Source organism: Poecilia reticulata, chromosome 5 (assembly GCF_904066995.2).
Source record: "Poecilia reticulata chromosome 5, P_reticulata-male-v2, whole genome shotgun sequence".
Taxonomy (NCBI): Eukaryota; Metazoa; Chordata; class Actinopteri; order Cyprinodontiformes; family Poeciliidae; genus Poecilia; species Poecilia reticulata.
In genome coordinates this window covers 7,905,301-7,918,705 of record NC_088834.1, presented here as the reverse complement: position 1 = coordinate 7,918,705, position 13,405 = coordinate 7,905,301, and the positions used below count along the sequence as shown (strand labels likewise).

General features: G+C 36.0%; 3 protein-coding genes across 3 annotated transcripts; all 3 read left to right on the top strand.

Annotated features, from left to right (window-relative positions):
• The first annotated feature begins 354 nt into the window (after window positions 1-354).
• LOC103464783 (transcription factor HES-5-like) lies at window positions 355-2,072 on the top strand. Its single transcript, XM_008409136.3, has 2 exons — window positions 355-750; window positions 865-2,072. The coding sequence occupies exons 1-2, from the start codon at window positions 688-690 to the stop codon at window positions 1,294-1,296; spliced, it is 495 nt and encodes a 164-aa protein (XP_008407358.1). The 5' UTR covers window positions 355-687; the 3' UTR covers window positions 1,297-2,072.
• Window positions 2,073-5,917: 3,845 nt separating this feature from the next.
• LOC103464782 (transcription factor HES-5-like) lies at window positions 5,918-7,629 on the top strand. Its single transcript, XM_008409135.3, has 2 exons — window positions 5,918-6,029; window positions 6,136-7,629. Exons 1-2 carry the CDS (start codon window positions 5,967-5,969, stop codon window positions 6,457-6,459), a joined length of 387 nt encoding a protein of 128 aa, XP_008407357.1. The 5' UTR covers window positions 5,918-5,966; the 3' UTR covers window positions 6,460-7,629.
• Window positions 7,630-9,215: 1,586 nt separating this feature from the next.
• On the top strand, window positions 9,216-10,401 carry LOC103464781 (transcription factor HES-5-like). The gene is made up of 2 exons (XM_008409133.3): window positions 9,216-9,360; window positions 9,462-10,401. Exons 1-2 carry the CDS (start codon window positions 9,298-9,300, stop codon window positions 9,774-9,776), a joined length of 378 nt encoding a protein of 125 aa, XP_008407355.2. The 5' UTR covers window positions 9,216-9,297; the 3' UTR covers window positions 9,777-10,401.
• The last annotated feature ends 3,004 nt before the right edge of the window (window positions 10,402-13,405 follow it).

Below are 13,405 nucleotides of genomic sequence, written 5' to 3'. Positions count from 1 at the left end.
TGCACTGACCACACCAATAAAGACTGGGGTGTGGGAAACTGGGAGAAACTTTCTGCTCACACCACAAACCATAAGAATGTTGGCAAGTCTATTGATGGGTGCACCTGCTGCAAATTTTGACTCAGCTAAAGCAAACCTCAGCTTAAAGCAGATTATAAATGATGTGGAATGTTTTTTTTGTAAAAAAAAAAAATGCAATGTACAGCCTCTCATAGAAACCATGAAAAGTAAAACTTAATTTTAAACACAGCTGCAATTATGACATAAAACAAATGTTCAATGTCAAAAAATTAAACAAACTACTATATGTTTTACCTGTTAGAAAGGATAATTGGTGCAATGTAACTGATCTCAGAATCAAGTGGTAGATCTGATCTCCATGAGAAATCACCTCTTTCCCAGATTCATACAGAGCTCAGTGCCTCTTCCCCTTCATCTCCCACCACTTCTCCACCTGTTCCCCTGAGATCAAACTATTGTCCCCCACTAACATGAGCCCTGAGCATGTGGCAGGGCAGACTTCTATTCTTTCTTGGCCTGTGTTGTTATTGGTTCAGACTGTGGGAAACCTCTTCCAAACCAGGACCCACACATTCAGATGGAGATGTCGGACTATAAATAGGAGGGACGAAGCCAGCAGAGATCAGATTCTCTCTACAGAGACCTCCACAGCACAGAGATCCAGATATGGTTCCTACAATCAGCCCAGCAAGGACCAACTCTCAGGAGCATCTGACTCTGAACCACAAGGTAAATATGAAGTTCAAAGAAATATAGTTATTATCTGTGGGAGTTTGTAAATGTTGATACCAATGCCACTCTGCAGAATGAGTTTAATAACTGCTTTGTTCTTGATTTCTGCAGCTCCGGAAGCCTCTGGTAGAGAAACTACGCAGAGAGCGAATCAACAGCAGCATCGAGCAACTCAAGTCTCTCTTGGCTCCAGAGTTTCTCAAACGGCAGCCAGAGTCCAAGCTAGAGAAAGCAGACATCCTGGAGATGACAGTCTGCTTCCTGAGACACCTGCAGAAGCAGCAGCAGCAGCATCCGGCTCTAGACACAGGAGGTGTTGAGTTAGGCTATGCCAGATGTGTCCAAGAGATGACAAACTTCCTCTCCAAAGACGAGCTGGAGACGCAATCCCAGAAGAGACTGCTGAACAACTTCAGCAAGCTGCAGACTTCCTCTGAGAAGAACCTGAAAGAGGCTAAATTCTCTTCTGTGAACTACACAGTCGAGACAAGTATCAATAAAGACAAGAGTCCAACCACCAGCACCCCCTGGAGGCCATGGTAGACATCTACAGCCTGAGGTTATTGCCTGAAAAAGTATACTAGACTGGTAGACAGAACCTGTACCGACACGTGTTTCTTTGGACTGCTTCTATTGAATGAAAATAAGCATTTGATTTAATTGTGCTTTTATGATGCATATTATCACATTTCCTGTGGAAACAACAACATTGTGTTTTCTTTTAACAAAAGAAATGTATTGCAAATCATATTGTCTTTGCAATTGGAATTTCTCTGTAATTCTGTGATTTACTACAAATTGTTAAATGCTGATCATAATGGTCAAAAATTAAATTGTCCTTTTTTAGGACAAATTCCTTTGAACTTTTCCTGAGTTAGTAGAATTATCTTCTGTGAAAATATTACGTAATAAGTCACCTAATAAGTTACAACATCCTCCCAGTGAAAGCTCAATGTTGGTTTTTGAGTGATTTTTTTCAACTGATGCTTGAAAATTTACTGAAGGATCTGTGACAATAGAAAGTTCATTTCTAATGTTACTTTGTAAATGCTTTGGTGTGTCACATTTAAGTAAGTCTTAGAGTCATTATGTGATCTGTTGTAAGGTCAGTCTATTTTTTAACTTTGTTAAACATTTAATCAGTAATATGAGTTGTATTTGAATATACTGTATTGTCAATTGTCTTTTAAAAAGATGCTTCTCTGATCTTTAGACATTTTCTTGTTGAAATCGACAAGTTGTTGTGATGTATCATCACTTCCTGCGGGAACTTCTGTACTTTCTGTCTCATTGTGCCTTTAATAAACAACCGAGCTGAAACTAAAATCACATCCTTGCACTTTTTTTTTTTTACTACCTTTGGATTTTTAAGTAACAAATAAGTAAAATTTATAAATTTAGAGCAGGCAATAAACAGAAATTGATAATCGATGACTTAAGTTTCACAACTCTACTTATGTAGGTTGAGCAGCAACTCAGACAATGAGGAAAAAGGGTGTTTTATGCAATCTATAAAACACTGCATAAAACTGGTTTCAATTGTATATTCAGTTACCTCTGTATAAAAGGTCTCAAAAATACTCAGCAAAACTAAACTGAAAATTGTGTCACAGCACAGTTTTATGTGTTGGTTTAAATGCCAGTGTTAGAAACAAAAAGAAATATTTTGACATGTCCCCCCATTGAAAAGAGTCATGACAGTGTATCTAATGTGATGCTTAATGATGCACACTTTTATTGTCCCTACAGATCAATAGGCAGAGTGTGGGAAACCAAAGAAAACTCATTGTAGGGCAATAAATCTGGACCTTTGACCTCAGGAGACACAGGCTAACTCAGAGACTGAGCAGTAACTGTAAAAGGCCTATGTCAGAATGCATTCTTTCATGTTTTAGTAATCCAGTTGATATCTACTTCTTTATTTGACTCATTTTGAACATTAAAAATAGCTCCTTCTTCAAAGAGAAAATGATTTTTAACATAAATATAGTGAAATCTTGCCTTATTTTGTGATTTTGCTTCAGTGTTGTCTAAATGTTTTGTATTATTGAATTGTTACCTGCTTAATACAAACTTCAATACTGAAGCTTTTTCAACTTTCAAAGGTTTTTTAAAGCTAAAACATAAATCTTTGAAAGCTAAATCTTATAGAACAGTATCCCTCTTTGATGATGATACAGTTTATGTTGTCAAATCTTAATTTCAATTGAGATAGAAATGAGAATGATTTTCTTTTAAGAAATTTTAAATTTGAACAACTTTAAATGTTTTAAAGAAATATGGAAAGAGGGTTCATTTAGATTTAGGTGGATGAGCGGATTTCATTTAATTCAACAGTGAATGAGAAAGCCCGGGAGAGAAGTTTAATGTAATTAACATAATCAACCTCACCAGCAGTCGACCAATCTCCAAAGGGATTTGCCACGTGTCGAAAAGCAGCCCCTTCCTTCTTAAATGTGTTTAAACATTTCATCCAGTTATGGAAGAAAATACCAATTACAATCCAAAAAGTATGACAATATGTAAAATATTTAAAATAGCCAATAATTTCAAAAATATTTTATTAACTAAATTAAACTGGGATTGCAGTTCATAAATGTAAATTTTTTATATATGTTTCTCTTAGTAAGAACAAATTTCATTATGCTTGTTTAACAGAGGCAACTGCCTATTTAGTGGCACAAAGTGCACATACTGAGGAGATTCTGCTCTGATTTGTAACAATTTCAATGCCATTTTGTTCTTGGTATTGAAAAAAAATCTAAACTGTGAAAGATTGTTATGTATTTGTGCAGAACCTTCACTTTTAGATGTTTGAAAGTGAAATATTGAATAACAATGGCCCTCCTTAAAGAGGTCATGATTGCCTTATGCTTTGCATAATGAGGCACACTTCTATTGTTCCTCTCATCATAGGACGGAGTGTGGGAAAACAGAAAAGGCTCACTCACAGAGTCGCTGTGGGACAATAGATTCCGACCTTTGACCTGAAGGGAGACAGATTAAAAAGGAGTCCAGCTCCAAATACACACGTTGTTTTCAGCCTCACTTAGAAAAGCCTCACTTAGAAAATCTGTTACTTTTTTACAAAGTTAATTTCTGTAGGTTTGTTTCTCCCAAATATATATATTTTTTGTCAATTCAGTTTCTTTAATGTATTTATTCACAGGAATCTTACCACTTCCATATATATGTGAAGTTCTGGCTTAAAGTTACAAATTGATTTTAACAAAAGACAGAAAAAGACAATTCACCATTAAACATTTTCTGAATAGAGGATTTTTAATACCGAAGCAACATAAAGATCAGAGGCCAAAGGAGAGACCTAAAGTAAAAACAATAGTTTACTCATAAAAATAACCTCTCAATCCCCTGTTTGGCACTTCACTGCCATTCAGACTAAATAGGATCATTGATGATACAAGAAGAAAAAATGCAACACAAAACTGATTTACAAGTTTACAGAACAAATTTGTAGTTTGTGATCACTGACCAGAAAGTGGATAATGTAGAGGAAAATATTTTTGAAACTGCCTTTGACACTTTCACATATTTCTATGTTATATATTCCTCCATCAGAGTACAGGACATGGCTGAAACAATAGCAAACAAAAAGAAAGAAAAATAAAATGAATAAAAAGGTGTCAAAGAAAATATTTTCAAACTTCATTACAAACTTTTTGGTGCTTACACTGTTTTCTTGGTGCCACTAGTTTAGTGGAAAGGTGTAGCTAATTCAGTAAATTACAATTTGTCATGTGTACCTCTAGATGGCACTATATCCTTCACTGTTGACATTTAAAGAAAGTTGCATATCTTAAATTATCTAGCATCTTTAGAATAAAGCGTTTTTGAACTCTGATTTACTTAGAGCCTATGATGGATTTTATGTAAGCAACATTTTTTATACACGTCTTTCTATTTAAATTGATTTAAAGTGCATTTTATATTGTTATTGACCATATAGACAAATTTCTATGGCTACTTACATTCAGGTAAAGTTTCATAAATACGTAAGAAAATAAAATCAACATCTACATATTACAACAGATCACAACAATGAAATGTTACAGAAAACGATGCAACGTAATACAACTAACTCTGGATACTAATAATGTAAGTGAATGAGATGCACTTGTAGCAAATTACTAGTTCTCCCAAGGGATCTGACACACTTCAAGACATTGTGTCCCCAAAGACTGTTCCATTGTTCAGAAGTGGAACCAGACTACATTTTATGAGGGTGTCTACAATTTTGATCATGGGGTAACAATTTGAGATAATTACAGAGCTAAAATTGAACAAAAAACATTTTTGTACAGTCTAGTATGGAGTTCTTACTTGAATTTGGCCTATACAAATTGTCAAAGCCATCAATGGGTGCTTCTCCCTCCAGATGGTTGGTGATGTAATGCTCTGTGTCTAAGAGCCACCACCTGTCACAGACGTGCCTTTTGTGGTTCTCTAATCACAGCAGACTCAGTGTGGGAAACTCAGCTCGACATGCTACTCACACTGGCTACAAGGCACGTGTCGGTTAATAATTACACTGCTGCTCAAAGAGGGCACGTGCCAAAACTCAGCTGCATCTGGACCTCAGCATGTTAATTGACATGAATTGTATCTTTAATGATTTCTACCATGGTAAATTATTTATGATGCTTCATAGGATTCCTCCTTTTCATGCAATTCTGCTATAAAACTAATAATTCACGTTATCTTATTCTAAGATAACGTGAATTATCTTAGGATAAGGAAAAAGAAACTTTTGCTACTTTGTATATTATTTTTAGTCTTAACCAATAAATGTTTATTTTTTCTGAGTCTGAAAGCTGTTTTGTTTCTGTTAGGAAATGTTAAATCTAAAAGTGTGCTGTTATTCTATCTCCATTGATCTCCACCGTAGGGAGCATATCAGCTTCCAGGGTCACTACTTTCCCACATTGACACAAAGTGCTGTGAGTCTGCTCCACCTGCTCCTTCTCAAATCTAACATGCTGTTGTTAATGCCCTGCAGGCATTAACGACAGCATGTTAGTGCCCCACATGCCCATTGTCTGTCTCGAAGATCTGATTGGCTCAGACTGTGGGAAAGCTCAACCAGACAGAGACCCACACATTGATATGGAGATCTGGGACTATAAATAGGAGCGCTGCAGCCAGCAGAGATCAGATTCTCTCTTCAGAGACCTCCACAGCATCAACACCAAATAATGGCACCTACAATCACTGCAGCGATGACCAACTCTCAGGAGCATCTTACTCTCAACCACAAGGTAAGTTAGATTCTCTGAAAACCTGTTAATATTTAAGCTTTTTCTACTAACAACAACATTTCATTCCATGATAGGTTTACTAATGACTTCTCTATTCGTTCTACAGCTCCGAAAGCCTCTGGTGGAAAAGTTACGCAGAGAGCGAATCAACAGCAGCATCGAGCAGCTCAAGTCTCTCCTGGGTCCAGAGTTCCTCAAACAGCAGCCAGAGTCCAAGCTGGAGAGAGCAGACATCCTGGAGATGACAGTTTGCTTCCTGACCCAGCTGCTGCAGCAGAACCATCGACAGAGACGACAGCTGAACGGTCTTAAAAGCACTACGGCTTGTTTTGATGACAACCTGACCAAGGCTGAAATCTCTCTGAGCTCCACTGTTCAGAGCACCACAGATGAGGATTCAGACTGTAAAGTTCTGTGGAGGCCTTGGTAGAAACCTACTGACTGTAGATGCTACTAGACCACGTTGGTCAAACATGACTATTAGAAAAAAATAGATTTTTTTATTCTGTTTAAGCAGAGTTTTTATTCTGTTTAAACAGAGTTTTTATTGCGTATGTATTTTTGTTGCATTTTTTTATTATATTTCCAGCAGAAATTGCTTCAGCATCTATTGTGTTGAGAAGGAAAATAATCTTATGCATGTTGTATGAAATTTCATAGATTGAATTGCAATCTGTTTTTACTGTACCTTAGGGTAAATAATAATACTGATAACATTTATCATGTTCTGTACAGTAATAGTACCATATTGGTCAAGATTACTGAACTAAATTGGGAAATTTTAAGAACTTGATCTTCTGTTTGTGAAGAAGAATCGCTTCTATATATGAAGCTCCATGATTCATTTTCTTTCGGTGCAAGATGTATTATTCTTAGGAAATAACATGAAGAGTTTTGGTGCATATTGCATGAACTAATTCTTGTTGCCAATGTTATTTGACTATAATGCTAAGGTAACACCTGCTATGGTTTGATTTCTGTTTATTGCTTTGATGAAAAGTTCTTTTGAAGGACGAGTTTCCTATTTTGACTTTTATTCTCTTTGATTATACCAAACAGATCTTTTCTGAGATCCTTATGTCAATACTTTACTTCATAAAAGTGTAATAATAATGCAATTTTATGAATTGTACTTTCTTTTCTGTGGTTGATACAGTGGACACTTTGATCATATTCGATCAGATATCAAAAATGTTCTTTTTCTGAACATTTTGTTACCACTTTGAGGGATTAGAGCGGCATGATCTATTTTAAGATCAGTTTTTTTTTTACTGTTTCATGTTGAACGTTTTTGTGCTGATAATATTTGCTTCATCAAATTATGGTTTTAAAGACTGATGTGATCGGTTTAGGTCAGAAAGAAGATGTCTATCTTCTCTTTATAAAGTGTAGAGATTTTTTTACGCAACTTTTGCAAAATTTCAAAGAACAGTGAGTTCTTCAAGTTGTTTATCTTTTATAAAGATGTTATTCCTTTACTCTCTCTGAGTACAGTGTCTTGTAGAAATCTACAAGTTGATGTTTGATGTTTCATCAGATTTGTATGGAGTTTCACAACTTCAAGTGTTTGAGGTAATAAACACAACCAAATCCTCAATAATGGTGTTTCTGCTGTATTTCTGACAACTTTGTGTATACATTATGGTTCCTTTTCTATATTTAATCATTTTCATTTCTATATGTTTAGTAAAACTAGAAAAAACAGCCATTTGGCACATTTTGAGTAATTAGAAACATGTTCTCCAATTTTGATGAAGAAAGTTAAATACAGGATGAGAAGCATTTGTATTCTTTCCCCAGTAAAACCATGGACTGAATGTGAGAAATCAGAATAATCTCACTCAAGAAAACTACTGGAGGAGAGTTGAATCATATTTTAGCCTGAAGGGAGGATCTTTAGAAACCTCTTCCTGAAATCATGTAAATCTCAGGTGAAAACAGTTTAGTTTTTTCTGTTACCATGATTGCTTATGCCATCTCTAATTATCATAACAAGCAACATTTGAAAAATAAATTGCTTTTTTGTGAATAGTATTGATAGCCTAACCCAGAATGTAATTTGAATACTGCAGATAATCAGATTACATTTGATTCCCAAGGTGCAACTACTGAAGGTTCCCCAACTTTCAATTTTAGACTACTTGTTTCACATGTTGATGCCCAAATTTAAACAATTTAAATAAGAACAGAGTTTGTTAGAGAAATTAAATATCCTCCTCTATTTTCTGCCCCCCAGAAATAGTCTCAGACTCCAATGTCCATATCATGCTGCTAATGCCACAGTTTATATTTTCCTTCTAGAGAGGGAAGTCTCTCTTTCTGTTTATCAAAAAGACATAAGCGAAAACTCTGGAGCTGAATGAGAATCAATTACACAGCAGCAGAAGTGACTACCCAGCCAGCTCTGGCAAACTTCAGCAAGCAACCGTCTATCTGGAAATCACTAATTGATAATATTCCGTCACCAGTGATTCTGAATTATTACAATCAATGAATATGACAGAGCAAACCAAAGCTATATTTTGTCATAGAATTTTAAATTAGACACATTCCTATAGCCAGCCAATGGGGCAATTTCCCTCCAGATGATTGGTGATGGAACACCATTTCTATAGCAACACATAGCCAGCATCTGTTTCAGAAATCCCTTTGTGCTCCACTAACCACAGCACAGGGAGGAAGTGTGGGAACCTCCCATCGATCTTCTCCTCACGCTGCCTCTAAGGCACGTGCCGTCTGCATCTGGATATCTGCACCTTCGTTTGCAGTTTTTCAATGTTTTTCTGATGAAAAATACATTGACAGTACAAATAATATCACAGAGCTATTGTCTTATGTGTGTTTTTTGTATATGCTATGCAATATCAAAGAGATTTATGAATGACTAATAATGATTTTTTTCTTCCATGGAAAGAGATTGTTCTCTCTCCTATGAGGTCTAGATGACAGAAATACAAGGCATAAAAGTTAAATGTCCTTTATGTGCAGCTTCATCACTTTCCCACAGTTAAGGAGCTTCATGTGTTTTTCTGTATCTTCCTTCAGGTCTCCATCTGCTCCCTCGAGACCCAACAATTATCCTCAATAAATGAATGGAAGCGTGTTGCTGTTGTCACCCAGAGCCATCTGATTGGTTCAGACTGTGAGAAAATTCATCCCGACCAAAACCCACACATTTATATGGAGATGTGGGACTATAAATAGGAGGGATGAAGGCAGTAGTGATCAGATTCTCTCTATAGAGAACACTCAGCACAGAAATCCTACTATGGCGCCTACAACCACCGCCACAATGACCAACTCTAAGGAGCACCTGGCTCTGAACCACAAGGTAGGACAGATTCTTTTAATTACTATTTGGGCTTTTTTATGTTAATAACAAAAGCACATTCCAGGATAGGTTTAGTAATGATTCTTCTCTTGTTTTTACAGCTCAGAAAGCCTCTGGTAGAAAAATTACGAAGAGAGCGAATCAACAGCAGCATCGAGCAGCTCAACTCTCTCCTGGGTCCAGAGTTCCTCAACCAGCAGCCAGAGTCCAAGCTGGAGAAAGCAGACATCCTGGAAATGACAGTTTGCTTCCTGACCAAGCTGCTGCAGCAGAACCAGCAGCAGAAAAAACAGCTGAACCGACTTAAAAACCCCAAGGCTTGTTTTGATGCCAATGAGGCTGAAGTTTCTCTGAGCTCCTCAGATCAGACTAAAGCTGAAGATCCAGATCCTAACGTTCTATGGAGGCCTTGGTAGATGCCTACTGACTCTCTACTAGGCTGACGAAAGCTGAACGAAGATCACATTGGTCAAATATTACTAGCTTCTTTTAATAATGTATATATGTTTTGTTTCTTTTTGGAAAATTACATTTTTTTTTTCATTTTAAGAAAGACAAGATTTTATAACACATGTTGCATAAAATTTTACTAATTGAGTAAGAATTTTTTTGTTTCTGTGCTAACACTACTGATAATAATATCGATATGATTCATTGTGTGCTTACCAATGAAAAAGACCTTATTGGTGAAAGATTGTTGAACTAAATGTCTTTTTTAGACGTGTTCTACTGTTTCTACAGAAGAATTGCTTCTATCTAGGGAGTCTCTTTATTGACTTGTTTTCAATGTAAGCTATACATTTCTTTTGAAATAACTAACAGCACTGATGCATGTTGCATGAAGTAATACTGTTTGCCAATTAATTATGATTAATTGAATTCAGTAATTGTAAAGAATCGTGATCTGTTTCAGGGTCAAATGATTGGTGTCCTTTACTTTTTTAGAAAGTCTAAAGTTGTTTTCTTACACGTTTTCTAAAATGTAAAAGAATACGAGTTCTGTAAGTTGATAATCTTTTATAAAGGTGTTTCACTCTCTGAGTACACTGTGCCTTTTAAAACCTACAAGTTATTTGTTTGATGATTCAACAGATTTATCTGAGACCTCACCACTTCTGCTGGTTAAGTTAATAAATGAAAAATAAAAAATAAAGTGTGTTGTTATATTTCTGACAACTTTATTTGTAAATAAACAGGTTCTCTGGAAACCTGATCGGGAAATGATGCTTCAAATTATACTACTCGTCAACTCAGCTTCACTTTCACAGTCAATGTCAGTATCATGGGTGTTCCGTATTATCTAAAAATAGCCAGAATTTGACAAAAAACAAACAAACAAACAAAAAACCCTGTAGAGCAGTGGTTCTTAACCTTTTTTGGGGTACCGAACCCCCCCAGTTGCATATGCGCATTCACCGAACCCTTCTTATTCGAACCCAGGTTAAGAACCACTGCTATACTGCCCTAAATGTACTGATATTTTCCACAGACACTGCATGAAATATACACTGCTCAAAAAAATAAAGGGAACACTTAAACAACACAATATAACTCAAAGTAAATCAAACTTCTGTGAAATCAAACTGTCCACTTAGGAAGCAACACTGATTGACCCGACGAGGGTCCCCGTTGTCAATCAGTGTTGCTTCCTAAGTGGACAGTTTGATTTCACAGAAGTTTGATTTACTTGGAGTTATATTGTGTTGTTTAAGTGTTCCCTTTATTTTTTTCGAGCAATATATATGACCAATTAAGATGTAAACTTAAAAAAAAAAATTAACCCAACTTACTTTATACGTTAGTGAAATAATAATCTTCCAGATTTTTCACAAAAGTTGATATTGAGTTTCATTAGGAGAGACTGAACTGGCTTCAAGGCTGTGTCCTAGATGTGAAAACTGTTATAAATGAATGCTACATGGGTGAGTAAATGACTGCTGTGGAAGAACAGCAAACTGAGGCACTAAGGTTAAATGTAGCACTATTAATTTAAAAGTCGAGAATAAAATCAAACATAAACTCATAGTCCAACAATATATCTTTGAAAATCAGGCCACAGTAAATGATAGAAATCTACCTGAGGGAGGAAGATTTTCTGACTGAGTCCGTGCCAGACTTAATCAAAGCATGGTTCAAACCTGCAGCAATAACCAACTTTAAGGATCATTTGATACTGAAACACCTTTTTCAGTATCAAATGATACTTGAATTTCAGGTAAACATGAAATTCATAGAATTATCTATTTGAATGATCTATTTTAAGATCAGACACAAGGTTATTTTTACTTCTCATACTGCAACTGTTGATAAGAAAAGATGTTGGTCTTTCTTTACTTGCTATATTATTTGATTGAAGTTCAATCACATGCAACCCTCCAGGTGGTTGCATATGGTTCCTTACAAAAAATGAAATGAATTAATTTCACTAGTTGTGATAGTTGTGATATCCATTCATTTTGTGTGGCAATGACTTCCAAACAACAAATCATAAATGTCTCTTATTTAGACATGACGGTCATTTTATCTGATTAATAGTTTTATGTGTAAATACCTTACAAATCTGGGGCATGTACAGAAATGCATGGTCTGTATGAACTAAAACACAGCAACGTCGCTAACATTTTTGGTGACAGGAGGTTAATAACGACGTGTCTCAGATGGGCACACGTAGTGGAAGTAGTGAAAGGACATAGTGTGGGAAACCAGAATAAAGCTACTCACATAGCCCCTCAGGGACAATAGACCCTGACCTTTGCCCTGAAGGGATGGAAGTTAAATGGGAACGCGTCCCTTAAGCAAGTGATGTTGTTCCACTCTTACTGTCACAATTAATGCTACCAGCTTTTAACATTTTCGCCATGTAAAAAATGTTAATATAGATCTGATAAGCTAATTTAGACAGTAAAATATGTTTTCTTAATATGCTGCAATACAGGTAGTGATGAAGATCTGGACATTAACTGTCCAGCGAACGTGAAATTGTAAAAATGTTTTTAAAAGCCAAACAGAAATACGAGGTATAATTTGCAAATGCTCTTTTTTCCACTAATCCGTTAAATATATCAGTTAAAGGTTTTCCAGCTTCAAATATATTTTTGTCATTTTAAGAGTTTTTAGAAGTATTTCATATTTTACACACTTCTAAAGCCAACCAATAGGGTTCTTTCCCTCCAGATGGTTGGTGATGCAACATTTTGTTGTTATAGCAACATACAGCTAGCATCTGTCTTAAGAAATCCTTTTGTGCTGCACAAAACAGGCAGTCAGTGCAGGAATCTCACATCAACCTGACCTTCACACAGCCTGCTAGGCACGTGTCAAATAAGTTGTCTGTATCTGGATGGTAGCATCTATGTGAACAAACTTTTGAATCTAATTCTAATGAAATTACAATGCATAGATTTTAAGTTCTATATATTAATTAGATGAAAATAAACTTTTCTATGTAAATAATAATGTAAATAATGTAAATATAAAATCCTGTTTCAAAGTACTGTATCTGACTCACTTTCTTTTTTCAAAATGACATTGTTGTTTCTGATCAAATCATTTTTTTTTACTCTTTGGAAATTTGACAGTACAGTTTCAGGTTTACAATCAGCTAAAATTTTCTATTTTTTATTTATTCGTCATGAATATAATTCATAACAAATACATATTTTGCTAAAAAACATTAGAACTCTTTTTTTTTTCTTAAATTTAAAGTGCGCACTACATTAAAAGCATTATTCATCCAGATGCATGCTGGGCTCATCAGCGTGTGCTCAGTCACAGGTATTGATCTCAGCATCAGGGAGCCCCTCTGCTCCCTCTGCGGGGTCGCCACTTTCCCACATTCAGACAGAGCTCTTTGAGTGTGCTCCACCTGCTCCCTCTGAAATCTAACCATTGTCCCTCGAGGAATAATGGGAGCGTGTTGCTGCCCCACATGCCTTATTGTCCTGCAGAGCTCTCTGATTGGTTCAAACTGTGGGAAACTCCAGCCAAACCAAGACCCACACATTCAAATGGAGATCTGGGACTATAAATACGAGGGATGAAGCCA

Excerpts from the sequence above, each read along its gene's own strand:
- LOC103464783 (XM_008409136.3), top strand. The coding sequence starts at position 688 with ATGGTTCCTACAATCAGCCCAGCAAGGACCAACTCTCAGGAGCATCTG. Across the intron at positions 751-864 it reads ATCTGACTCTGAACCACAAG|CTCCGGAAGCCTCTGGTAGA; the intron begins GTAAATATGAAG and ends TGATTTCTGCAG.
- LOC103464781 (XM_008409133.3), top strand. The coding sequence starts at position 9,298 with ATGGCGCCTACAACCACCGCCACAATGACCAACTCTAAGGAGCACCTG. Across the intron at positions 9,361-9,461 it reads ACCTGGCTCTGAACCACAAG|CTCAGAAAGCCTCTGGTAGA; the intron begins GTAGGACAGATT and ends TTGTTTTTACAG.
- LOC103464782 (XM_008409135.3), top strand. The coding sequence starts at position 5,967 with ATGGCACCTACAATCACTGCAGCGATGACCAACTCTCAGGAGCATCTT. Across the intron at positions 6,030-6,135 it reads ATCTTACTCTCAACCACAAG|CTCCGAAAGCCTCTGGTGGA; the intron begins GTAAGTTAGATT and ends TTCGTTCTACAG.